The sequence below is a fragment of the Hemibagrus wyckioides genome, linkage group LG17 (genome assembly GCF_019097595.1).
Source record: "Hemibagrus wyckioides isolate EC202008001 linkage group LG17, SWU_Hwy_1.0, whole genome shotgun sequence".
Classification (NCBI taxonomy): Eukaryota; Metazoa; Chordata; class Actinopteri; order Siluriformes; family Bagridae; genus Hemibagrus; species Hemibagrus wyckioides.
The window spans coordinates 15,782,613-15,809,726 of NC_080726.1; the positions used below are offsets into that span (position 1 = coordinate 15,782,613).

Below are 27,114 nucleotides of genomic sequence, written 5' to 3' on the forward strand. Positions count from 1 at the left end.
GTGTGTGGCTTCTTGTGGATAGGTGTATTCTCTGATGCACTCTCTTCCTGAGGGAAAGGCCTTAAGTGTGAACTGTGAACATCACACTGCACTCAATCTCATGTCAATCTCATTTTCTAGCCTTGTACATTTTGCTGTTTGGACTTTTTTCTATCGATTTTCTATATGAATTTTGGTATGTTTTTTCCCCCTTTGCCTTTTTAAAATAAAAAGAAATATGACAGTATTTTTGAGTGATGTGCTTAAAAACACCATGATTAATATCACATGACAGACAAAATTAGTTTAGATTAGTTAATTTAGCATTCATTTAGGATCAGGATCACTGTCCTGTAGGAATTAGTAAGCTATTACACCATCTAGAGGTGTTAGTCAATAACACCAAGAATAACGCTTATATAATGTAGTTATATACTGTTTGTATTTATTGATGTGTAACAATGTGGAAAGTATGAACAGACATTTTAAACAGGAAAGACAGGTTAATTTACTCCATGAGCAAATGGCTGGTCAATAATCCAGTCTGTGGGTTTTTATGCATTCATTTCCTCATACATGATCTCATTTTTTAACCATTACTGCTTTGTTTATGCACTGTACAGCTGAGAGGGTGACATTCTAAGAACAAGGGCTTTGTTTTGTTTTGTTGCCTGCAAATGAGTTCAGTAATAATTGGGCCTACACACGAAATTGAAAGAGGAAAAAACAGAATTATAATGCTCCTTACCTGGGCCAATCAGAGGTTAGCTTTCCTTACTTTAGGTCTGGTGACAGGGAAATGATTGGCTGCTTTACTAAAAGCCAGGGGAAACGGACTGTAGAGAGCAACGAGCACCACACGGGAAAGGGACCATCAAGGTTGCCGTTGAGGGGCTATGTTGGTAATTAATCCTGCTTTCTTTTAACCGGGGAAAAGCACATCTTACATAGTCAGCGTCCCCTATGGCCTTGACTTTCCCCTTTCCATGCGTCCTTTCACCAAAGAAAACGAACATTATGTTTATTTATCTGTCGGTAGTAGTTGCCACGCAGCTAGAATGCAATGAACTCATCAGCATCAGTCCTACAGTACAAAGAGCAGTCTATAGCCATCATATCTTCTCCCATGTCACTGCTCCAGACTAAACAGATCAAAGTCCAGATTGGAGAAAATAAGAGATGTTAACACATGACAGTTTGACCCATCTGTGATACCTATAATTTCATTAAGTGTCATGTCTGTGTAAAAGACAAGAGAGTTGTGTCTTGATGCCACTCCTCCTCAGCACCTGATTAACTGGTGTATCCTGTTCCAGTGTTGGGCAGAATGAACCACAGCTACAGGTTTCTGGTGTTCAAAACATGTTTCTGGTCAATCTAGCTTCTTAATCGTTTACTTTGCATGTCTCCAGCAGAGTTCCAACTGCTAACAGTTGACAATGGACAGTGCTGGTTTTAACCATCTTGTCTGGAATTCCAGCAGACCAGACTGGACAGACCAGACACTAAGTGAGGGGGAAAAACTTCCAGATCAAAACATTTATTGTTTTCCTTATGCTGCTGAGTCACCCAGTTTGTTGTGCCAAACTACGTCATTGAAAATAGCTCAGCCAAGGTCATAAATGAGTTATCCAACCACAGATGGTCTTGATACATACACTTGAACTCACCTTGACTTTACTTTCACACTTTTTTCTCTTCAAAATCAACTGCCATGTTGTGCCATCCAGCACAATTTCTGTGTAATCACTTAGATATACTCTTGCTCATACACAAACACACACGTGCGAATGACCAGATAATAAAACAGATAAAGAATATTTCAAACCCTTCTCATACAGAAGCACATACACTGCCCATGTAATCCAAAAGAGATGTATTTATTTGAAACTTTTCGATACAAAATGGGAAATAACAACATTTGCCATGCAACTTTGCAATCTTATCATAATTGCAGGCAGAAAAAACATGTGTGTACGCCTACAGACTGTATAAAGTCACAAAAAATAATGACACTGCCTGAGCTCCTCAAAGGAGTGCTTATTGTTCAAAACATTTGTTTTTTTTGCAGCACTGAAAAGGTCTTTGAGTGCCTACATTTTGTCCACTTGTCCTTGGTCTTCTAGATGATCATTTGGCTCCAAAGTAGTCCACTATGCCGTTACCCTTCAGGCCATCAAAAAAGAAGAAGTTCCTGTGCGGGGCATCTCTCTGGGACAGCGCCTGTTTTAACACACACAACCAAAATGTGCATCAGCATCAGTGTGGTATGGCTGCTAATGGCTTTTCACAGTAAAGCATTGGCGGCTGTGGTACTTGTGGTTGATGTATGAGGGACAGCAAAAGACCATGTGTGAGTTACAGCCTGTTTCATCATGCAAGGAGATGGCGAGACAGCCTGGCTTCTCTCCACCACCACCATGTGGGTGCAAAGGCTTGCCCAGCCAGAATTGTATCCACCGCACTCACACGCTCCACTAGGCTTCTTCAACTGACTCCAGCAAATTATAGAATATATGATGAGGTCAACCTTAATCAGGCACGTACATCTTTATATTACATCACTAATCTGACTCAGTACTTTACCAGCCTTCTGTGTAAACATAAAGTGTATCAAATTTAACACAACCACAAACATGAACAATAGTAGGTGGGGTTTCAAGGACAGTTTTAAACCATTTGTGGATTTTATGCCAACATTTCTGACAGGAATTGGATTCCACTGACCGGAATGTTACCTTTTCCATTCTGGCATTTAAAAAGTGTCGGCACCTAAAAGGTTTTCCATATACTGCCAGATTCCAATGGGGAAGGCAGATGCCATATGCCTGAAACAGACCCTTATCAGGAAAACCACCTTCACGGCTCATGAAAGTTCCATTGTATAGGGGCATAGGGTTTTTATGGTTTCCAATTAGCTAAAGAGTTAAAGAGTCAGTGAACATCGACTATAAAAGACAGGTGGCTGACACTGGTGCAATCTCTTTTTAAGCCTTTTTTTTTAATGCAGGTAAATATGAATGAGTCTAAATGATTTCATCCTTCACTAAACACGGTCACTCACTAACCCTTATTTACATGTCATGTGTAGGACACACCCAAATTACCCCCATATATATTAATGCAGGTGACGTTGTAGTGAGTCTATAAAATGAAAGTGTTCAGCAGACTACAGTTATCCAAGAGAATAACAAGGAAACTGAGAAGGGAAATTTTTTACCGTTTACCGAGCTTTTTGTGTCTGCAAGAACACCGTCTTGGAAATCTCAGGACGCTTGAAATAAAAAGTTGACATCATTGGGAATGTTTCTGCCGCTAACAAGTCTAGTTCTACTTGTTACTGATATGCATTGGTGAAATACCCTTTAAATCCCCTTCAAGAAGGAAGAAAGCTTTTACACAAAATCTATTTCACAAATCTAAACTTGCTATGACCTTGAACCTGTATGGATCTAAAATCCACTCGCTATATTTGGTGGTTACAATGATTCCATATAATTCCTACAAACATTCAACCACTCATTCTTGAGAGATCAGGAATGAACGCATGGATGACCTGGTTGTGGAGGCATGATCATGTTGTTATTAATATATTACAATAATCGAAACTAAACCACTGCTAAAATGTTATACACTAATCTGATGCGAGTTTGGTTGTATCCATACACCAAAGATAAAATTGAGTAACATGCAATTTCCGAAAGCTCGATTTATGAACAGGTTTAACTGTACACATACTTTGCTGAATAAAAAAAATAAACAAATGATGTGTCAGGTCATACCTTGACTATTTCCTGACCCAGAACTCCTCCCACGACAGCACACACTGGAGCCATCTCAGAAAAACAGTAGCTGTAAAGACAGAGCATGTACATTAATGTTATTTTCATAACTCAAACAGCTATGAGATATAAGATATGATAAATTTTGGAAATGTTAGTTAGGACCTGACAAAGCTGTCAGGCAGCAGCTCCGGATTGACCCCCATAGCCTCTAGGAGATCATCTCTGATCTGCAGGAGCAGCTGAGAGTCCTCAGCAAAGCTACTTGGATGAGGGTCTCGACCTTTATCTGTGCGGAATTTCAGTAATACTGGAGGAGAAAGAAAAAGATGTAGTGAGAACTTCTGCCAGGAGAACAACAGAGCATTGATGGGCAATGTTTGAGTTAGGTTGTGAAAAAGAAAGTTGTGATTTTCTAAACAGGGCCATTAACTTTCAACAGTTTCACTTGTAGTTTGCTACAGAAAAAGATATGCAGCTAATCTAAAAATGAGAATAAATTTGAAGATTGCTGGAGGATCTTTGGCAGGTATTACGTAATCACTCATCCCCATGCAACATTGCCAAACACTGAAACTGACTTTCTGACCACCCACTCACCACACCATCAGGTGAAGCACACTGAATTTCCACCAGGCACAAAGTCAACCACAAATACCATCATGCAACAAGGAAACATTATTTCTTTTAGACACATCTCCATGAAATGTTTCCAGATAGACTACTAATATGTTTCCAGTTAGGTGTGCCAAAAGCTATACTCTCTGCCCTTTTAAATTTATCTTACATCTCCAGTTTAATTCCTTTCCGACACAAATTCACAGGTTCATATTCAGAACAAAAAAAAAATCCCATGAAGAAATCCAGAAGCACTACAACCAGATTGACCGAACTCACATTATTGAGTTTTCTATTTCATTCTGTTTCGTTTCTGGTTGTATTCCATACTGTTCTGGCCAAAAATATCAAGCTTGATCAACATGAAATCCAAACAAGTACATTGTCTGCACAGCATTTTAATTATCTCTGATTATTACTGCTACAATCTTCAAGGTAAAACCACTTAAATAGCCACTAAAGGACTAATACTTACACCAAGTTCAAATCTGTCCATAAATGTATTGTATTCAGTCTCTTCTATCCTTCTAGAACTGTTCAATTTGGATAAACTTAAAGCTAGAATAATAAAACTCAGTATAAAAGCTCAAACTGTTAACTTCTCATGCATCCATTTTTCTAACCTATTATTTTCTTTCTATTCAAAAGTAATACCTAAATTCGACTAATAAATTTTAAATATAGTACAGTATAGTAAGTGAGACTAATTCATATTAAATCTAAAAGAGTACAAACTACATTGAGACCAGTTCGGCTTTTGCTTTCTGCTCCCCAGTGCATTGTGAAATTACATCAGATTTTGCTTGAGGGGTAGAAAGGATTCAAATCAGTGGCACATCATCTGTCTCAGAACCCCATCAGAGAGCTGACATAACCTCAGATAAATCAGTGAGATAACATGGAGGAAACAGTTCTTCCTCAAAAGCAGCTCAGCCGTTACGTGCCATTTATAAGTGCTCTAATGTACTTGCTAACCTTTAAATGCTTCAACACACAAATAGGGTTTGTTTTTGTTTCCATTAGTTCATAACTATATGTGAGGCACTGGAGCACTCAGAAGCTTTTTTTAGTGATCTGTGCTTTAAGAAAGGCGGACAGTGTTTTCAGTTTTAAAGTCACTGCACATGACTGGTCATGGACAACCGTGATGAAAAATGAGCTGTCCTCTTTGAGAGTGCCAGGTGAGCTTGTAAAAAAAGATTCAGAGCAGACAGTGTTGTCAATGAAACCAGCACAGCATAACCGCACATTTAGCATTATTTTGTCGGTTTCTATAATTAGAGATGTGTGAACTGAATGTACAGAAAAACAGGTTTTAAAAAGTTGCTTCCATTTCATTTCCACACAAAATATTTTTTTGCAAGTAATGCACCACTGAGCTGAAGAAATCCAAAAATGAGGTTAACATGGATACTCAAGGGGGTGTAACATATATACATATATATATTATATTATATTATATTATATTATATATATATATATATATATATATATATATATATACATATATATATTATATTATATATATATATATATATATATATATATACACACACACATTTTCATAGGTTTTCATAGTCAGACTTAAACCAGAAGTGGGCGTGGTCTATACTGAAAGCTGTGCCCTGGAAACATGTATAAACAATGGAAAAATACAGGGCTACTGGAAGATTCATTCACAAATTATAGTTATTATTCATTTCTGTTTATTTTAAAATTATATTGTTTAATATACTATTATACTTTGTACAGCTACTGAACCAGACACTTTCAGAAATGTTTTTCCTTGTAGATCTTCTATCTAACTGTTTCTAAGTAGTGGTATAAAAGAAAGTATTTTAAACAAAATAAAGAAACTACTATTTACAGTTGACAATATTAGTCATCTAATAATAATTTATCACATATACTCTAGTTCAGGGGTTTGTTCCAAATTTGTTTGAATAAAAAATATTCATTGGATCAAAATGTGTCCTTTGAGCAGTATTTCATCATAATGCCTTTTTTTTTTTTTTACAGAAATTTACTTTTAATAATGTATTAAAAAAACAAGTATTTAATATGAGAATCGTTAAAAACATGCAAAATTAATGTACAATTTGATATTGACCTTAACCTAACTGAGCACGCATTTCACCTCCTGATGAGGAGACTGAAGGGAGAGTTCCAAAATAAACATCGGGTGAAAGAGGCTGTGGTAAAAGCATCACAAATTGTTGACATTAATGAGTCACAGGCTTGATGCAGTTACTGCAAGCAACCAAATATTCAGTGTTATTTACTCAATTATAATTTTAGAATTATAAATTTATAAAGACCTATCTGTTCCTATAATTTTGCTCTTCTAAAAATTGGGTGGTCTGATACGAAAAACACACCATGTTCTCTGCTGTTTAACACATCTAGATATAAATACCAGTAAATAAAAACTGAAATTATTATAAACACTCATACACTATCTTGCCAAAAGTTTTGGGACATCTGCCTTTACATGCATATGAATGTAATATGGACTTGTCCCTCCCTTTGCAGCTATAACAGCTCAACTCTTCTGGGAAGGCTTTCCACAAGGTTTAAAAAAGGGATTTTTGACCATTCCTCTAGAAGTACATTTGTGAGGTCAGGCACTGATGCTGGACGAAAAGGTCTCCGCTCTAATTCATCCCAAAGGTGTTCTATTCGGTTGAGGTCAGGACAGGCCAGGCCAGTGAAGTTCCTCCACACCAAACTCACTCATCCATGTCTTTATGGACCTTTCTTTGTGCACATCCCCAAACTGTTCCCACAAAGTTGGGAGAATGAAATTGTCCAAAATGTCGCGGTATGCTGAAGCATACCAAGCAAGAGTTCCTTTCACAGGAACTAAGGGGCCAAGCCCAACCCCTAAATTCAATGATTTGGAGGGGTGTCCCAAAACTTTTGGTAATATAGTGTATCTTTTGATCTCAAACACAAAAAAACAAATAAACTGTCCTTGCCATTCTGATAATTTTGGAGGGGACTGTCTATGATTTAAGGTTGATCAAATCAAAGCTTAGTTAGCCTTCTTATGCATTAATTTAGACACACTCATGAACATTCCCCCTGTGTGTCTCTATGGTATGAAGCTGCAATGGCTGCAGTACTGGAAGATTTAACACATGCTTTTTCTAAAAGACACTCTTATTTTTGCTGTTTACAGACTTTTGTCTGTGCTACTAAATGAAAATCAGTCTTATTCTTGTAAATATCTTTTGTAATTTTCATGTGGTTGACATTCAGGAACATCTGCATGTGAGCATGAAGAAAATCTGTTACTAAAACTTTGTTAACTCTGGCAGGAATTTTTTGTTCGGTTTGACCCACGGAAAAAAGCCTCAAAGCTAAAAGATTGACAAATGAGGCCCATTGTTTACATTAAAGTCAATGACAAGAGGCGCACTTTTGACTGTTTCCAAACCATTCTTGTAAAGGCACTAGGTGTGGATATATATATCCACACCTAGTGCCTATATAATATATATATATATATATATATATATATATATATATATATATATATATATATATATATATATATAGTGAGAACCTTGTAGTAAGAAGTAATCTGGTGGTGTGCGTTTGAGATTGCGTTTGGCCTCCTCAGTCGTCCAGTCAACCTCTAGAGACTCTTTTAGAGAGCAGAAACTGGCAGTCTGCAATCAAAAAGAAAAAAGATATTGGAGAACTTGACATGATTAATAACTAGCAACAGTAGACAATCGTGATAACACACCTTTTTCACCATGGTAGTCTCATTCGGATCAATTTTAGGTTTCTTCACTTCAGGGCCATCGTTGGTCTTTTCTGATGACTTCACAACCTTTGGTTTCTCTCTGAGGAAAACAAAGACACCTCAAAACCACTATACACTAAATTATTTCAGTTACCGATTTCAGTCACTGTCAGACAATAAAGAGCCTCATACTCCACATAATGATGCTCCAAGCCCAGGTCAGAAAACATGTATCCATGGTAACCAAAGACATCACCACAGAAGACTTTAATGTTTTTGCCGGCACAAAGCTGGTCCACACGCACCATCATGTCCCTGGAGCATCTTGTCAGACACACCTAGGAGGACGAGAAAGAATTAACAACAATTATCAAATTTTCCCATCTCCGGGAATGATTCAGTTTTCATTTCTATTGTGAAATCCACATCTCCGCTGTATCAGGAATGTGTTAGAGGTATGTAAATGACTGCAACTTTCAAACAGAATCTTCATCTTAATGAGGTCTTTTTCTGACTACAGATCAGTTCATGTGAGTCGGATCCATATTCCAAATATCTGCTCTAAATAGCTGCTGAATAAAAAAATTAAAAATAAAATAAAATAAAATAAAAAAAAGGCAGATGAATAAGGTTCCTGGAGTCTATTCTTAGATGTGTGGAGGTTGTGGAAAACCCATCTTATGTTGCTGAGCCTGAATCCGGAAATAAAATTTCTGAATTTATGTTACTAATGTACTTTTACATTTTCTATTTTAGGAAAACAATTCTATATATAAAACTGTTTAGCACTGTGATGTTTAAATGTCTTGTTTTTAATGTCTGCAAAGGTAATGTTCGGTACGGAGCCAGTTTAACAACACAGTGGTTAAAAACAGTCAGACTAATATCTAAGATCTGTTAGTTGTTTCTATTCCTCACACTATGAATGACACACTATGATGCTGGATATTTACAAATCAAAGCAAAATGGACATAAACCATTTCGTTTTGCGAATCAGTTTGTAATCAAATACAATCTGTTACAAGTCTGTGACATTCCTGTGCCATCACATCATCAAAACAAGAAAAGCACTTGGACGTTCAATACAAATGACAGCTAAATGCAGTGATGCTGCTTTTCTATATTTAGATTAGGATATAAATACAGAGGCATGCGAGGGAGGGAGTCTTTAATTGCAACTTACTGCGTTTACACTTTTGTTAGTAACCAAACATTAACTTGATTGAATGACACGCAAAAGCTATAACTATAATTAGGAACAGTTTTCATAATGTTTTTATATTTTATATTATTTTATTAGTTTCTAAATTTGACTGTGTAAAGGGTTTTCCCAGGCAGCCAATTGTTTATAATATTCTGAATATCTAACCAGCAAGCTTGGTCCATCTTATCCAAGACACCAACCCTTGTACCCTCCCATTCTGTATTGATGATAAGCCTGTTTACATGAAATACCCAGCACTTTACTTACTGTTTGGATATTGATATACGCAGTGCCAGGTTGAAGACACTGGGTGGCTCCTACAAGTACATACTTAATCGGTTGAGACTGAAGGTTGTTTACAGCCACACGATTGTCATTTACCTCGCTAGCGAGGACATCAGCACTGCACTCATTAACTGATAAACTATGGACGCAGAACGTTGAATCTGCAAGGATTCCAAAACGTTGTAAAAACATTATGTAAATCAACATGGACTATTGATAACACTTCTTAGAAAAGAAGTACATAACCCAGGAGCTTTGAGGACATGCTGCTCCATCATGTTCTGCCACTGTCCAACCATAAAGAGTTTTTGTCAACAAATAAAAACAGGTATTTCCTCCTTTTTGCCATGATGTAATGAGGCAACAATTTCTAGTGAAGTTAAAAGGTGAAAATAAAGGAATATTGATCTGACATGACCGGCTCGGCAAGCTGTCATGATTTTTGAGTAAACATTATTGTCCTTGAAAAACAGTGAAACTGATTTTGCCACATTAGTCATTATAAGGATAAGGAAGTAGCATATGAACTAGCGTTCTTGCTCACCAACAGAGCAAACTGAGTTCATCAACACAGACAACGTATCCCTTGAGTAAAAGCTGTCAATCATAGTATCATTGATGTACTACAAGAGGCATGCATCCAAAACACTCTCCCAAGCATGCCAGCCTTTTCCCCTCATATATCACTTTGAAATATCAGTGGAAACAGATAAAAGAGCAACACTGTCTATAATGAACCCCCTCCTCACAACGTTCCTCTTCCCCTCCTTATAAACTCTCACTAGTACTCCCACTGGGAGAACTCCCAGGCTCGCAAACGCAGACAGGCTGGGAGGCAGATCATCTGAGCTTTGAACATTCATATGCTGACAGATTCGGTGATAAACAAGAATGGGCTAAGGTCCAGTTTCTAAGCAAAACAATGATGATCCTCCGAGGAATGGGCAGCATTATTCGTCCATGCTTGGACATTAATAAGGTAGCTGCTTATTGTCTCCAGTTAACACAGACATTATTATAAAATCCACGATTCTATTGTTTCTGTTATTTATTTATGTCACCATGCAGGGGTTTAATGTCTTACAATTCCGATTCATCAGAAAAACATCATGATTTTTTTTATGTAATACCCAAGCATCTTTTACCATGAACAACAGCAATAACATGGCTTTATTACACCACCTACTGGCCATAAGGAGAACAGGACCTAAAAGCTTTGTGTATTATTCTAATCACAGTCTTCCATTCTTCCCTCACTAGAACAAAACTTGCTTATACAGTCATAAACATTAACTACTAGACTTGAATGTTTATCTACAAGAGTGTTGATGAATTCTCAAAACTGGTTGTTCAGAAGTCTAATTAAATAATTTCCTACAAAAAACAGGGCAGTCGTAATTCAAATCATGGACTTATATTAATGTGTTTTTCTTTTCTGTTTAGATTATTGTAACTCCACCACAGTGTGAATTTATCATTTGTAGAGGGAGTCTCCAGAGTCAGTGCCTTGTAAAATTCAGTGAGATTACTTCTAAAGGAAACTTTAAGACAGTCGACTTTGTGCTTGCCAACTTGGAAAGCTGTTTTTTGTCTCATCAACTTCAAATCAGAAAAAATAGAGGCACGTAGAAGAAAGACTGTTTATAGCTGCTGTAATTCAAGAGATAAATGAACTTCATGGCCCACAACAGTCAATAATGCCATAAACGGATAAAAAATGTGTCAAAGCCCCTAAAAAGCATTCACTCTGCCATTAGGAGATTGTGAGCATTATTAGGATTCAAACTTCTGACATCATAATGCGCATTAAGCCAAAGCCCTCTTTAATTCATATTCATAAAACGTGTGTAAAGCTATAATAGTGTCTTCTCTGGTGGTGTTTAAAAGAAGAATCCTGTGCAAAAAGCAAAAAAAAAAGCTCAAAAGCACATTTGATATTTCGGTATTGCTTTTATCAAGCCTTTTTGGCCACAACAATCCCCAAAGAAATCCATGAAGGATTGACTGACTATTTATTTACAACAGTAGACCCTTAACAATCATCACGATAATGTAAAAAACACTGAAGAAGATTTTAGTTATGTACAAAACTCCAAGAAAATAAATAAATAGAAAACCTACTATTGAAAGTACCACTAATAATTAAGAAGCTTGTCAGCATGCAAACTGAGCGATGCTGACTGCTCTTTTAGACACTTACTGCATCAAACTGAAGAAAGAAGTCGTCTGATTTGCTTTCCACTTGATCTGTGTCAGCCTTTACTTCTACCATTGGATTGAGGAACTGGGCTCGCTCCAGAGAAGCCTGGGCCTGATTCTGACCATCTGCATCCACCGGTATGAGGAACTGAGCTCGTCTCGATTCCTCAGTAACCTGAATACGAATGTCATGATTAGTACTTAGCTGGATGCAGCATTAATTATTATAGTAATGATCACAGAATTTGATTCTTCCAATAAGTGGGAAGTGTTTGATGAAGATAGTCATACCTGCTCGTGGTCCAGCAGAGTGAGTGCTTTCACTCCGGCTAGAATAAGGTTCTTTGCCACTTCAGCACCCAGTCCTCTGAGTCCAACGAGCAGCACTCGAGAACCCCTGAGCCTGAGAGAGACAGCCTCCATGTCACTAGCTGCTAGACATGTATTCTTTGATTTTTTTTAATTAATATTATAAAACATAAGTCTAACATTAATAAATGATGTGTCGTGAATGCTTTATTGCATGGAATTTTACTTCTGGTGCACCATTAATGGATCAGTGCTCTTATTAAATGCATTGAACTCGAACAATACATAAGAACGTTTTATACTAATTGTATTATAGGATTTGGACAATCCGGAGTTTTAAGATGATTTTACAGATCAGATGAATATGGATAACGTTAATTAGCACTTCACAGCAGCACACAAATATCAAATATATAATGCGCGCATTTTTATCAGGAATTATCCGAGAAACAAGTTCATATATTTATTAGCAAGTTAGCCGCTTAGCTACTTCTCTAGCTAGCAGATCTCAAACCTTTTTTGTGCATCCAGACCCCAGAGCCGAATCTGTCGGTCATACTGAGCTGCCTCTTCCTCACTTATGATATTGTCGTCTTTTTCGATTGTATCAATCATTTCAATGAGGTTCAGAAATGATCCTGAATGTTTCGGATGCTCAGATTAAACAAAGTCGCTTTCGGTACAATTTTCCGGCTGCCCATTCAATGCGACAAATTCTCCCGCTTGGTCTCATTCAAAAGGGCGCATAATGATGACGTGTGGGTTACAGCGGAACATTTAATAACCAGTAAATAACGAGTTAAGGCTAATAATAACAACATAAATCATTAACTGTACAAGATGATGCACTAACACGTTGTCCCTCACATTATCAGACTCGTTGGAGTACAAGAAATGCCAACGAGTCCTTATTCAGTGAGTCAAATCATAGGAATCAGCTCAGTAGCAACCGGTTCTTACTGTCAAATGGTTCGTTTTTGTATTTGTATAGAGACTTAGATACCTAATGAAAAAAAAAAAGACGCAAGAAAGACGAGGAGATTCTCACTGAGATTACATGTGGAACATGAGAAGAACCTCAGTAGGAAACCCTTTTCCCCTTATGTGACATTAAATAGTGGGATAGAAAAATGTATGCATGTGGAACTATCCATCAAAGCAGAAAGTGGATCACAACAGGAAAAGCTACAACCAAGAAGTATAGAGCCTCAGGTGGATCCAGAGCCCAAATTGTGCTTGCAACAAATGAGTTACTCTCAGTAATGAAATTCAGAGGAACCTGACAGAGTGCCCAGTAAATATGGGTATAAGGGAGGTATACATAATAAAATAACAGCTTTTTATATGTGAATATTATATAAGGATATGCATACTGCATGTGAGTATTGGGTTATTTATGAACTTTTTTTTGTTTTAACCTTTTATCCTTAAGAATACTGATGTACTGGAGTTTATGTTTGATATATTGATGAAATAAGTGCAGAGGACTCAGTGTTGCATGCTTAACTATGTTAAACGTTCAATATGACAGCCATAGATCTGTTGAAAACTGACTATGCAATGCTCAATAAAAATGAACAAGGCAGCAAGTGTCTCGTTTGTAGTCCTTGAAGGCTAGTCTACAGAAGCTTGAGTAAAAAAACATGGAATAAAAAGAACAATAAATATTTGGACTACTGATCAGAAGGTTGTGTGTTTTAATCTTAAACCCTCAACCTTTTTCTTGCATTCTGTCTAAGTCGAAATTCAATTTGGATTCTGCATCCGGATATGTACAGGTCTATATGTTGTTATACATTTTGTATACTATGTATGTCAGTTTTGTTTGTCTTGTGTTTGGTCTGACTGTGATTTGTAATACTATAAAACTATTGGAATTTACATCACACACACACACTAAGATACACCTAATCTATACTGCATATTGTATTTTATTGTGCTGGTGAGAAAATGATTCTTATTCTGAAATGGAAAAAAAAACCAGTCACAATAACGTCACTTATTTCAATGTATAAATCTCGTTGGTCAATCCATTAAAAACTATCTAATAGATTAACAAGCAGCATGTTATCACTCATCCTTGGACTGGAAATGCTACTGGGTGTTGGGAGACCCCACCCCTCCTCAGCCACTTCGTAGAAAGTCGGTCGTTGTTGTGAGTACGTCATCATCGGTAACCCCACCCCCCTCGCGTTGGAGAAGAACTGTCGCCATTTTGAGTGACTGAGTTTCATTTCACCTCGCAACTGTAAGGACGGAGAGACCTTCAGGAACGTTTCAGCATGTTTCTCTTTGAAACTGTTAATGGGAATTTAACTGCTATGAACTGAAACTCTTCCTAAAACCAATCAACAAGTAGATCAAAGTCAAGTAACGCATAAGCCAGTTGAATCCTGAGTCGATTTTTTTGCACTGAACTGTAGTCCGTTAGAGGAAATGGCTGTGGAAAGCATGACTGTCCATCCAAACTCCCCAACAGCCAACCACGAACACAACAGCCTTCTCACTGACGAAAGGTCGAGTAATATCATATTTCTCTCCAACTATTTATTTATCCTTTGCTTTTTAAGTACAAAAAGCATGGGCATTATTTTGCATTTTTTCTTTCAAAGGGATTAAAGTCGACTTTTTTTCTGGGAAACGAGTACAGAGGTAACGAACGCCATCTTGAAACGTTAACACGGCGCAAATCTGGAAGGTCATGTATCCGAATCACGGACATATTCTGTTTGTACACAGAAATGTATTTACAAATCCAGACATTTTTCGACGCTCTTTTTTCCACCAGCGAAGGACCAAAGTGGCCATTAAACAAAGAACATCGATCATGTATTTTCAGGCTTCCTTACAGTAAAGGGAAAACGGATCAAACTCAACGTCGGCGATTTTAACCACTTAATCTCTTACTAGCTGTCGGTAGTGATTCCATCTATATCGTATATATTTTAAGCGCAGCCTATGTGCACTGCTCGGCGATCATAAAAAAGTCAACTGCTGTCGCCGATACGACTAGCAAGATAGTTAGCCGTCTATGGTAGCTCAGGCTAGCATCTTGTAGCCAGGGCCTTAAAGAAAGCTAATACAAGATGCTTCCTGAAACGCTGGAGAGTAGCTAAACACGCTAGGTTGGTGGCGCAGATGCTACGTTTTGCTAACACCCCCCCCCCCCTTTTAAAAATACCGTATAGTTTACTTATTTAGGATAAGTAACGCGTTCGTGAAATTTGCTCTGGTTTCAACTCGTGTGAATTTTCCTGGATATCAAACAAACGCCATTTGTAATGTAGATGCAACGGCTGTAATCTATCATTTAAGCGTCTCGCGTCGCTAGTTCATTAGCTTCATGTAGCTGAATAGCCAACGCCTCGCGCACAATATTTCAATCCGCAGGGCGTCAAATTGTAAAAAACTGGTTTGTGTACGAATATGCACATTTCAGTACGCAAAGAAAAGCGGATTTTTTAACAAGGAAAAACTTTAAATAACTAGCTATATGTCTATTCATTCAAATACGCTAATGTAGTGTAGGTTTACAACACTGACATTTCTTCATAACAAAAAAAAACTTAAATTGGGGGAATCGCACTGTATTAAAAAAGAGCTTTTACATCATTAGCTTTTACATGTAAAAATGGCTATTTGTGACCAACGAATAATGATTAAAACAAAGAATATTGATTAAGCCAGGGAACAACTGTTATTCATCAAGGAAATGACTTTTATTTCTCCTAGGATGAGCTCGTCCTCCAGAAAATTAATGCATCTCGACAACACTTTGAGTTCCTTCCCAATGTCTCAAAAGCATTCAAGGTCCTAAACGTGATCTAAAACACAAGTTTCACTAATTTCACTGTTTCCCAAAATCCAGTGACCTCATGCAGAATTGATCAGCCCCATTTTCTAGCTGCCAGAGTCCAGAATTTATAGCTTCATTTTCAATACTGCTGCTTTCAGGTGAACAGTTTCAGGTCCCCGCATGCTACAGGCTGTGGTTTTAGGGGCCTTGAAACGGTTTCAGCATTGTTTATCTTTGGTTGGTTATCATTCAGGTATACCCTTTTATAGCCGCATTAGCTCGTAATATTAAGAAATGGATGAGAGTGCTCTGGATGGGTTGTTTATAGCTTTTGGTAGAGGGTGACCTGATTTCTCAGCTGTCTTGTCAGTCACTGCATGGTCGAATAAGCTCAGTTGTCCTCATATTACTTGTGCTAAGGATATGATGACACATTTGTTGCGTTACATGATGTTAAAGTGGCCAGCAGGAATGTAGTCCTTTTATTTTTTTTTTTGAAAAAGACTTTGGAAATTTGACATTTAAGCAGAGTTTAGAATATTTCCTTTACACACTAGTATGAAGGAAGATAAGAGTCATGTGATTGAGAAATTAGAGTTCAGATCATGACCTGACAGCTGAACAGCAGGCCCTCAGTCCTGTAGTAGGTGGGCAGTGGACACAGTACAAGGAGTACACTAATCTAATCCTAATCAATGTTGTGCAGTTATCCAAGAGATCTGTTTCTCCTCTGTGTAGCAGCCTGTGGGTAAATGTGTCGTATACAGGATGTATTTGGCACTGAGCTGGGTTATTCCTATTTAACCCAAGTTTTAAGGGAAAGTGTCAGGAGTCAGATTGTGCATGTAGGTACATTGTAAAACTGTCACATTATGTTGACTTGAATACTAAAATGCATGAGGATAGACAAAAAAGGTTTTGCACACTTATTTTGTCACATTGTTAGTAAAATGATTTTCCTGAACATCCAAAATATACACAAATTAATAACACAATTTAGATTCTCATTTTCAGTAGATGGACAAGTCTCTTGTTTAAAATAGAGCTCCTTCCTTTTTCCCAATACACTGTCCCAGTCTGATGCTAGCATGATTTTTATCAGATTGCTCTCTGGCTCTTTAAATTGTTCAGTTTAGTGCTCACAGTAGACTACAGTTGTCATCATTTCACCCAGATCTGTACATCATCATGTGTTGAAATGTTAAGGCATCTAACCAGATGATACATTTTGTATATATAACTATATGTACTTTAAAATCACTTTCATAAAACCATGACTTTACAAAATTTATGGAATGGTGGTCAAAACATGACGACAATGTATTTTTATGAAAAGTTTCAAAGCACTTTCTCTGTGTCCAGTCTGTGGGGACTTTATATTACTTTGGAAATTCTTTGTCTTTGTCAAGGCACAATTCATTCATCATTTCTAATGTTTGAACTTTACAGACAAGAGGATGAAGAGCTGGAAGAAGGGGAGCTGGAAGATGATGGAGGTGATGTGGAAATGCCCAGCACTGAGGGACAAGAGCCAGAGGAGAAGCCCAGCCGTGTAAAGGAGCGGCACGGCAGTGAGTCAGATGAAGAAAAGGCCCACCGTCGCAAGAAGAAAAGGAAGAAAGAGAGAGATAGAGATAGAGAGAGGGAGAAGGAAAAGCGGAGATCCAGAAAGAGACGCAGATCAAAACACAAGGTGTGTGTGTGAGTGAGTTAATGAGAGTTGTTTTTTTTTGTTCAATAGATTTTGACGCAGAGTTTGTTTTGTGTGGTTTAGCGCCATGCCTCTTCTAGTGATGACCACTCAGAATACAGTGATGAATCTGACTACAGTCCTAGTGGGAAAAGGAAGTATCGGGAATACAGCCCTCAGTATCCACCCTCAGTGAGTGTTATACTTTATTTTCCTATTCGAATCACATTTCTTTAAGTAACTAAACACCCAGAATGTCTGTCTAAAGTTACATTTAAAATTATTTTTGGTGTATCTATAAATAATAAATACCACTTTTATCGAAGTATTGTGCTAATGAATAGCACACAAACAGATGCATATGCATAAAATACAGTCCTTCATCTGCTGAATTTTTTGAATCAGCCAATAGGAGACACGAGCCTTTATGTATTCGTGTTCATTTTCAGGAAGATGGAAAGGAAACTAAACATGTTTGTCAGTTCATATACAGAACTGGCACTTGTATTTTTGGTTGTACAGGTTTATCTAAAAGCATATATTTCACTTAACGTTGTAAACAGACCTGCAACCAAACAACAACACATCACTTTGTTTTCTGATGGATGCTAAAAATTCTGTGAACTGAATGTGACTTAAACGTTCTTCATGTTCCAGTCTCATGGAGGCTATGGTCCTGCACCTCCCTCTGGACATGGAGGACCTATGTCAAAGAAAGGCAGCTACATGAAAATGGACAAACAGGGGTACGGTGGCTATGATGAGTATGATGATGATAACTATGAGGGTGAGGAAGATGAGGACATGGGAGAAGATGACTATGATGACTTCACCAAGGAGCTTAACCAGTACTGCAAGGCCAAAGAAGGTAGTGGAGGTGGACCGGGCAACCAGCGCGGCAGAGGTACACGCTAATGCTCCAGTGGCAGAATACAGATGCATCTGTCACTTTTACAGAAGGCATAAAAAGAATCACTCCTTCTCAAGTCAGTTTGATATCAATGTGAACATTATATCATAACCTCATCTGTGCAGGCCTTAAAGGCCGAATGAAAAACCAGAGAGGCCGAGGCAGAGGAGGAATGAGGGGCCGTGGGGGTAGAGGTGGAATGCGAGGTAGAGGACGAGGCAAAATGGGAGGAGAGAACGATGATGGGGATGGCATGTATGGAGATGAGATGGAGGTTAGTTCTGACTTTTAGATGATTTGATCATCTGGTGTTATGTTTCGGTAATTGTTCACAAACTAACATATGTTTCCATTTACAGTATGGTGATGATGACTATGACATGGGTGATGATTATGATGATGATTACACAAAAGAATTGAACCAGTACAGAAAATGCAAAGACAGGGGGCGTGGTGAGTTTAAAACAGGTTATATGCTGTTTTTTAATTTAATAGTAGATTAAGAAAAAACATAACCAGCTGAATAATTTATTTTTAGGTGGCAAAGGTGGCCGAGGTCGAGGCCGGGGGAAGGGGGGCAGAGGCATGAACCGTGGCCGGGGAAGAAATCGTGGGAGGGGTCGTGGAGGAGATCAGTGCCATGATGATGAAAACAGTGGAGATATGGACATGGGGGTAAGAAATAATATCAACACAGTGCCCAGTCTCGCACAGCACAGTCAACTAAAATGGCTTTTTAAATGGCTTACACTTTTCACCATGTGAAAGGCAAAAACAAGTCTGGCAAGTATGTCCAGTAACATCATGTGTCACATACTGCGCTATTATTTGTAGTGTACCTCACCTTTGTCTTATTATCTGGTATATACTCTTTTATTACCAAAAAAAAACCCTATAATATTTGCTGAAGGTACAGTGCACAGGATTTTAAGTCAGGTAAAATTACATACTTTTATGTCCGTGAGCTGATGCCCTGACTTATCCACAGTCATAGCTGTGTTTGTTGTGAATTAAAATAAAATTTGTGTGTGAGGTAACAGATCAATTACGAATGAAGAATTTTAAATATCTAAATTAAAAATAGCTTGTTTGTATCTGAAGACATCTTATGTGAAAATAGATTTTGTGGCTAGGTTCAGGTAGTCTCGAGCTGATTAGTAAATTTGGATAGGTTAATAAATGGAATTTGGCTCTAGGCCACACTTCAGAACAGCTGCACAGTGAAAGCTAAGCGTGAAGAGAACTGTGGGTTCTGTAGGATGGATCCGGTGGCCAGAGGAAGCATGAGCAGGAGAAGCATGGGCAGGACAAGAAGGGCAAGGCCATTTGCAAGTACTACATTGAAGGCCGCTGTACTTGGGTAAGAACAATTAATATACAGAGATATTTGGTGTATGGAGGAGGATTCTTATTTATAAATCTGTATATATTTAAACATAAATGAATACATGCAGTATCGAAGTTATGTCTGTGTTTATTCTTTTTTTATATGCTTAACAGGGGGACCATTGCAACTTCAGTCACGATATTGAGTTGCCAAAGAAGAAAGAACTCTGCAAGTTCTATATCACTGGCTTCTGTGCACGGGCTGAAAATTGTCCTTACATGCATGATATCCTTATCAGGTGTTGTAAATGACTGGTTGTAGCAGTTGATATTAGACTAATATTGGTAGTAGACATTGTCTCTTCGAAAAAGAAAGCAAGTTGTTACAATTTTGTAATGTGAATTGCTCTTCCAACTCTGATCTTATTAAGTTAGAATACTGTTTAATAAGAGAATATAATGAATGGTGCAGATCATTCCTTAACTCAGAAGCACGTGACTTCCCCTGCAAGCTGTTCCACACCACAGGCAACTGTGTAAATGGGAATGACTGTATGTTCTCTCATGAACCTCTATCAGAAGACACAAAGGAACTGCTAGATAAGGTGAGCCTATCTGTGAATGTCTATTGTTGATAGAAAATATTTTTTTTCTATTGTTCCCCCATCACATTCTCACTCAAACTGTGAGGTTTAATATTATTACAGATGTTGGCTGAGGATGCTGAAGCTGGTGCTGAGGATGAGAAGGAAGTGGAGGAGCTGAAGAAACAGGGCATCAATCCCCTCCCCAAACCCCCACCTGGTGTGGGACTTTTACCCACACCCCCAAGGCCTGGTCCAACAGATTCCTCAGCTCCTGTAAACTTTGGGACAGTAGGGCCACAGCAGGGCAGCATACCTACTAATGGTACCTCATGCCCAAGCACTGCACCAGTACCAGGGCATGAAGGGCCTCCTCCCCCATGCCCAGAAGGAGGATCTTTCCAGGGCTCACCAAGCCATGGTCCATCTCCACCACCCATTGGTCCACCACCTCCCTGTGGCGGTAACTCAGGAAAGAAGATCCCCTCCTTGTTTGAGATCGTTGTGAAACCCACTGGACAACTAGCGCAAAAACTAGGCGTCAGGTTGCACCTTCTTGTTTCTTATTTTAACCATGGTACACTTGTAGTTTTCCCACAAGGGCTTTGAATTTTTACATATTGTAAATGCTAATCAGTCTGTGTATCTCTTTTTAGAGGTCCAGCTCCTGGCACTGCTGCTACAGGTGCTGCAGGAACTCAAGGCCCACCTCCATGTGCTCCAGGTGGACCTCCGCCTCGTTTCCCTGGTGGACCACCACCGGGTCACATGCCACCAAATGGGCCTCATGACATGCCACGCATGGGCCCACCCAACATGAACCAGGGTCCCCCAGGAATGATGCAAAACTTTGGCCCTGGAGAAGGACCTCCAAACCAGGCCATGATGCCACCTGGGGGTGGTTCTGCTCGCAATTTTTATGACAATTTCTACCAACAGCAGCAAAGTATAGGAAAAGAAGGTGAAGAGGGTGAGCTATTTTTTCTGCTTGAAACCCGAGCAATTTTATTCAAAGGACAATTGTGTATGTAATTATGTATTGTTGTGGATATTGTACTACCTCTGGTTTTCAGTATATCAGGGTTACTTTTTGTTTCATGACATAGATGACGACTACATGGCAGGATCTGGTGGAAACTTTAGCGAGCAGTCCTCAGGGAATCAGAATTCTGGTAATATGGAGGGCCCATCCAATGGAGGCTCAACTAATCAGCCTGGAATAACAGTGCCAGACTTTTTGCCTCCAGCACAGCGTGTGCTGTTTATGAGGATCCAACAGAAGCAGCAGGAAGAAGAGGAAAGGGCCAGGAGGCTAGCTGAAGGAGCACCTGAGCGGGACAATGAAGGTACCAGTTCACATTCTTATGCCATACTTGATACTTATCTTTATTAAAAGATTTTACACAGTATATCACAGTAGTTATTTGAACACAGATAGATTAAAAAATCTATGGGAGTAATTCAGACAAGCTCAGCAGTGTCTTGGTTTGTACAAGTTGGAAGTATGTGATTCACTATAGATTATATTATTTTAATTTGCTTTGAAGGTCTTTGCTCCTATAGCTATGCTCAGCTGAGTTATAGCTGTAGTACATTTAGAGTTGCATATATCAGACGTGAAATTATCTAATTCTGTTAAAACTATTCATTATTTTATTTCATAAATTGTACAAGTTCATGTTTATGAAATAGGATATATTAGGTTACACTTATATATAATCATATCTTAAAACAGAAGTTTTAAAAAGTGCTTTATCAGTGTGATTTCCACCAGTGATGGTATATTTGGAGATCCAGGTTTACCAAGTGATATGTATTTCAGTGCCCAATATGTAAACAATTGTACTTTTTTGGGCAGCAATTTGTTCTGGGAAGGACATGTCTCAAGGGCACAGTTCTCTGCATGGCCTTATTCAAGGCCTCTAAAGACTGTAAATATCCTTTGGATTCACTAGTCTCATTGAACTCTGTTCTCTCACTAGATGGCAGTCTTGGTCATTGATATTATTTGAACATAGTTGATATAGGAATAGGGCAACAACAAACAATTTCTAGTATAAATGCCTGTGTCTAAGCGAGTCACATGCTAAAACTCAAAATAAAAAAAAATTTCATCCATGTTGTTCTATGTCTTTTAGGAGATTCAGCAAATTGGTATTCTAGTGAAGATGAAGATGGTGGTGGCAGTGTCACATCAATCCTGAAAACCTTACGGCAGCAAAGCCAAGCCCAAGGACCCTCAAAACCTGAAAGTGCTCCCAGTGACCCCCGACTACAGAAGTCTCAGCCTGCTCCAGTGCCCAGCAGACCAGCTGACCCCAGGCTGGCCAGAGACCCTCGCTTATCACGTAACGCAGATTCCTCCCAGGTTTCAGAGACTAACCTCTCCTCTCCTCCGTCATCCTCTGCTCCCACAGACCCACGACTTGCACGTCAGGCTGCTACATCCAAACCAGAGCCCCCACTTGTGTATAAACCACCACCCCTTGCACCTGCTGCTACTGAGGAAGAGGAGGGAGAGAGAATGCTGAGGGACAAGCCTGTCCCTATACCATTGGATCCCTTAATGGGCATGGCTTTGCGTGATCCCCGCTCACAGCTCCAGCAGTTTAGCCATATCAAAAAAGACCTGGTGCTGATCAAGCCGCCTTTTGCAAAGACTGTGCTTTGGAGTCCCGAAGATCTAATTCCTATCCCCATTCCCAAACAAGACTTTCTTCCGCTGCCCCCAGGTATTCCTCCCGTAGCAACCATAGATCCACGGCTCTCCCGTGCACAGCAGCAGCTCCATACGTCTATTTCAGCACCTTTGCCTACCTCGGCACCCCCTGCTGAGCCTCCCAGCCAATCTTCTTCCTCCCTACCAGACTTTGAGCTGCTCTCTCGTATACTCAAGACTGTTAATGCCTCTTCTTCCAGTCCTTCACAGACCCCTTCACCTGGGGTTCCTCCTGCACCCGTCCCAGCTGAAAAGCCAATCGATCCTCGCATGGCCCGCAAAGTCACAGATCCTCGGCTTCAACCTCAGAAATCTGCTCTCAAGCAGCCCACGGAACCTACAGCCTCGCAAACGTCTGCATCTTCTGGATCCCCTGCTCCAGCCTCACCCACACATACTATTGCACCCTATGACCCACGTCTATTCTCAGTGGGTGGAGCAGGGCGAGGGGGTTCAGGGGGTACTGCAGGGTCTGGCAGCAGTGTTCTCAGTAACATTAGTCTGTATGACCCACGCACACAGAGTTCAGACAAACCGGAGAATACAGAGGTCACCACAACAACAACTGAGACAAAGCCCAGTGACAGCATAGCCTCTACGGCGAAGCCAAAGTCTAAAGAGCCGCTGTTTGTCCGAAAATCAGCCCTGGACCAGCCAGAACCAGAGAAAAACAGCAGCGAGCAAACCACTGACCGTTACAACAGCTATAACCGGCCTCGGCCCAAGCCTTCACCCTCACCCAACACAGTAGGTGTAGGAGGAGCTCCCACAACAGGAGGTCCCTCTCAAAATCCCCAGGGAACTGCGGGAGGTACAGAACAACCGGCAGGAGTCCACAACCTGCCTGTCTCCACTCTTTTCAGTATGGTAAAGCAAGCTAGCAAGCCCAGCGGCACAGGTAGTCCGTTTGGTGGCAACAGCCCAGCCCAGCCAGACACTGCTGAACAGGACAACGCCTCTTTAAAGGACGTTTTCAAAGGCTTCGACCCTACTGCCTCCCCATTCTGTCAGTGAACTTCAAAGTGAAGCTCTGATGCTACGCCAGCATGGGGCACCTTAACACCACATTCTCAGTATTCACAGGAATTATAGGTTGGGGGATATGGTTGGGAGGGAATACATCAATGAATTATGGTAAGGGACAGAATCTATCTAAATGTCTATTTTAAAACCAAATGGAATAAATATTTAAAACACATTCATTTTAAAACCTTCTCAGAGTGTCAGTCACTTTCGGTTTTTGAAGAGACATTTTCCTTAGCTAGTACTCTGTGCTATGATTTAGCTGAAGGATGGATGACCCATATGACTATACACCATTGTGAACTGCCTGTCCCTTCTGCCAGCCCCTTCTCCTCAAGCAGTGTGGATTTCCAGATCTTACCTTTGAGTACAAGGTGTGATATGTCAGTAGATCAAGCACTATATAAAATCACCTCTACTGCAAAGACCAGTGTGTGTGACTGCACTGCCACAGCAATGCTTTAACAGCATCCGGTCACCTGTCAGTGCTTAAAATCCTTTTAAAACTCTTTTAGCGCTCTCATTGTCCACACTCAGATTTAGGGTTTTGTTTAGTTTTGTCTCTTCAGTTTTTTTTATATTTGTTTATGGGCACCTTCCTTCTGCTTGGGACTATGAACCTCTCTCTTTCTGAGTAACAGAACTGTATACTGAAACCGACATCTGTTAATAGTGTTTGTGAAATTGTTTTAATTTATTTTTTTATACTTATGAGAAATGTTTGTTTTTCATGTGGCAGTAGAATATAATCATTATATAAACACTGCATACAGTACATTTATATACATATATATATATATTTTTTCCCACCTGTATTGTAAATGGACTTGTGATGTGCAACAGTTAATGGGCACAAACAATTAAGGTATGCTTTTGTCTCTCAGCAAAAAGAACTCTTGTTCTTTCCAACTTACCTTGAAACACAATTTTTTCATAAGGACTGCTTAAAAAAAATCTGTTTTGTTTGGGTTTACCCTTGCAAAGGACTTTGTATATTGATAAATGTCCATATTTGACAACAGGTAACATTTTGTATCATTCAGTGTAGGTAAGGGTGTGAAATATTTAATAAAGGAAATACAAGATTCAACATGACAAAGGCTCAGGAATTGGATAAATGTGTTTACACACAGTGTTGAATACTAAAATCTGATGGGTTTGAAGGTGTTGATAAATTTTCTCTAACAGAATGGCTCAGACAGTATTGCCAGCTATTCTTCACAAGCTCTTGTATGGCATACACTTCACATAATCTATGTAATAGCTATTTAATATTATTCTAAAAATAGTTATTTCCCAAAGGTAAAGGGTTTTCTGCCACTGGAAAGTCATAGGACAGAAGATTTTGTGCATTCTGCCTGTGATTTTTGCATCATTAACTAAGAGACAAAAGAGTTGAGAGAATAAAGGCTTATCGCTGCTTCAACATGTAAGTGATCTATCATGGTTCATAGCTGCTACACAACCTTAAACATAATCAAAGATTAAAATGTATGACATCCTGCTGATTAATAAATTAAAACTGCTGGAAATCTTTTGTGGTATCAGATAAATAAAAGACATCGTGCCCCTGTTAGAAAATAGTCACCTTCGCTTTCATAACCTGCCACCCCCATTGTTGATTCATTTCCTTGTCTCATTACATGTCATCTTTTATTCCTTCCTTAGTATAAGAACAATTGAACAATTATGATTCCATGGCTACAATTCAGAAGAAAACCTTCCTATTTTCTCTCTAATGGACGCAAATCATTTCCCCTAAACTCATCTCTTTACAAAAATCAGCCTTTATAATAAATGACTCATCTAAGATGTTCCCCAAAAAAATCAGACATTTTCCATAATTACGGTAAAACAAACTAACGGAACGTTTTCCCACTTTGTTTTACATTTAGCCTATTATAGACAAAGTCATTTATTCAAAAACATTTCCACACCCATACCGGACTTTGACGAGGGAGCAATAAATGTTAGCAGGAGGAACTTGTTTGGGACTCAGTAGCAGCTAAATTTAGTTAGTAATCTTATAAATTTGCTTAAGGATTATTTTCATATTTCTGATTCCTTTTATTTCAGCTTTAGCTGTGTAGCTGTACTACATGTAAGTCAGCTTTTCGGTATCCCTGAAGCAGAGCCTTCACAAGACTTTGGTGTTTATATTTACCCATAATCCTCTTAAAGCGACATTAAATGAAGGGAAGGCTCGAGTAAATATAGCATTCCTGATCTTCTTACAGCTGAAATGGGCCATTCAGTAGTGTGACTTATACAAGCAGTGCTTGAAAAATTAACTGTCATCTATGGACTGCAGTAACTGATCAGGATGTATTAAGTGCTGTGTTATGTTGTATCTCAGGAGAAAATATTGCATGGTTTATCTTTTTTTGTATTTAGTAGTAGTAAAACTGAGGCTCCCATACACGCTACTTGAGATTGGAATCAAAACTCATTTAGCGATGTTTTTAAGAATATGCAGCTTGTTTAGACACTGCATGCTGGTACTGAAGGATGAGACACACTGGAGGCGCATGTGACCTCACAAAATCCAAATATTTACAGCATGTACGCAGTTTGAACTTGTGTACATATGGTCTTCATCAGCTACAATGTGGATCAGAAAGAAGAACCTGTGTGATTTTGACAAAAGGCAAACACAGCTGACTTTATTTCCAGCAATATTCTGAGAGCTTATTGCAGTTTTACAAAAAACGATGCTTATTGTAAAGATATGTAGAGTTTTTTAAGGGACTCTGTCTACACCAGGTCCCATCATTTCCAAGGATATATCTTCCTCTACTTTTAGCTCTAGGCACAATGTGTTTGTGTCCCTTGTGTCCTGCAAAAAGTCATTAATTGTCCTGTCTGTAATTCCCATGCTATCTCGACTCCAACTCTTCCTCAGACCTCCCCATCCCATTTCCTGAGGCATTCTCTT

The 27,114-nt window shown here is 39.0% G+C and overlaps 2 protein-coding genes across 3 annotated transcripts; one reads left to right on the plus strand and one right to left on the minus strand.

Moving 5' to 3' along the window:
* Positions 1-1,840: 1,840 nt before the first annotated feature.
* sae1 (SUMO1 activating enzyme subunit 1) lies at positions 1,841-13,013 on the minus strand. Its single transcript, XM_058413238.1, has 9 exons — positions 12,646-13,013; positions 12,114-12,225; positions 11,824-11,997; positions 8,326-8,471; positions 8,134-8,233; positions 7,948-8,053; positions 3,927-4,071; positions 3,762-3,831; positions 1,841-2,202 (listed from the first exon to the last, which is right to left on the minus strand). The coding sequence occupies exons 1-9, from the start codon at positions 12,744-12,746 to the stop codon at positions 2,110-2,112; spliced, it is 1,047 nt and encodes a 348-aa protein (XP_058269221.1). The 5' UTR covers positions 12,747-13,013; the 3' UTR covers positions 1,841-2,109.
* A 1,321-nt stretch (positions 13,014-14,334) lies between these two features.
* zc3h4 (zinc finger CCCH-type containing 4) lies at positions 14,335-25,703 on the plus strand. Of its 2 annotated transcripts, none has more exons than XM_058413237.1 (14): positions 14,335-14,647; positions 17,377-17,620; positions 17,702-17,809; positions 18,275-18,521; positions 18,653-18,801; positions 18,887-18,980; positions 19,066-19,202; positions 19,786-19,887; positions 20,028-20,144; positions 20,354-20,458; positions 20,561-20,982; positions 21,094-21,398; positions 21,544-21,783; positions 22,576-25,703. In XM_058413237.1, the coding sequence occupies exons 1-14, from the start codon at positions 14,568-14,570 to the stop codon at positions 24,168-24,170; spliced, it is 3,945 nt and encodes a 1,314-aa protein (XP_058269220.1). In that variant the 5' UTR covers positions 14,335-14,567; the 3' UTR covers positions 24,171-25,703. The 2 variants fall into 2 exon arrangements, with proteins under 2 accessions (XP_058269220.1, XP_058269219.1); XM_058413236.1 differs by having other exon boundaries at positions 14,336-14,647; positions 21,094-21,407; positions 22,576-25,702.
* The last annotated feature ends 1,411 nt before the right edge of the window (positions 25,704-27,114 follow it).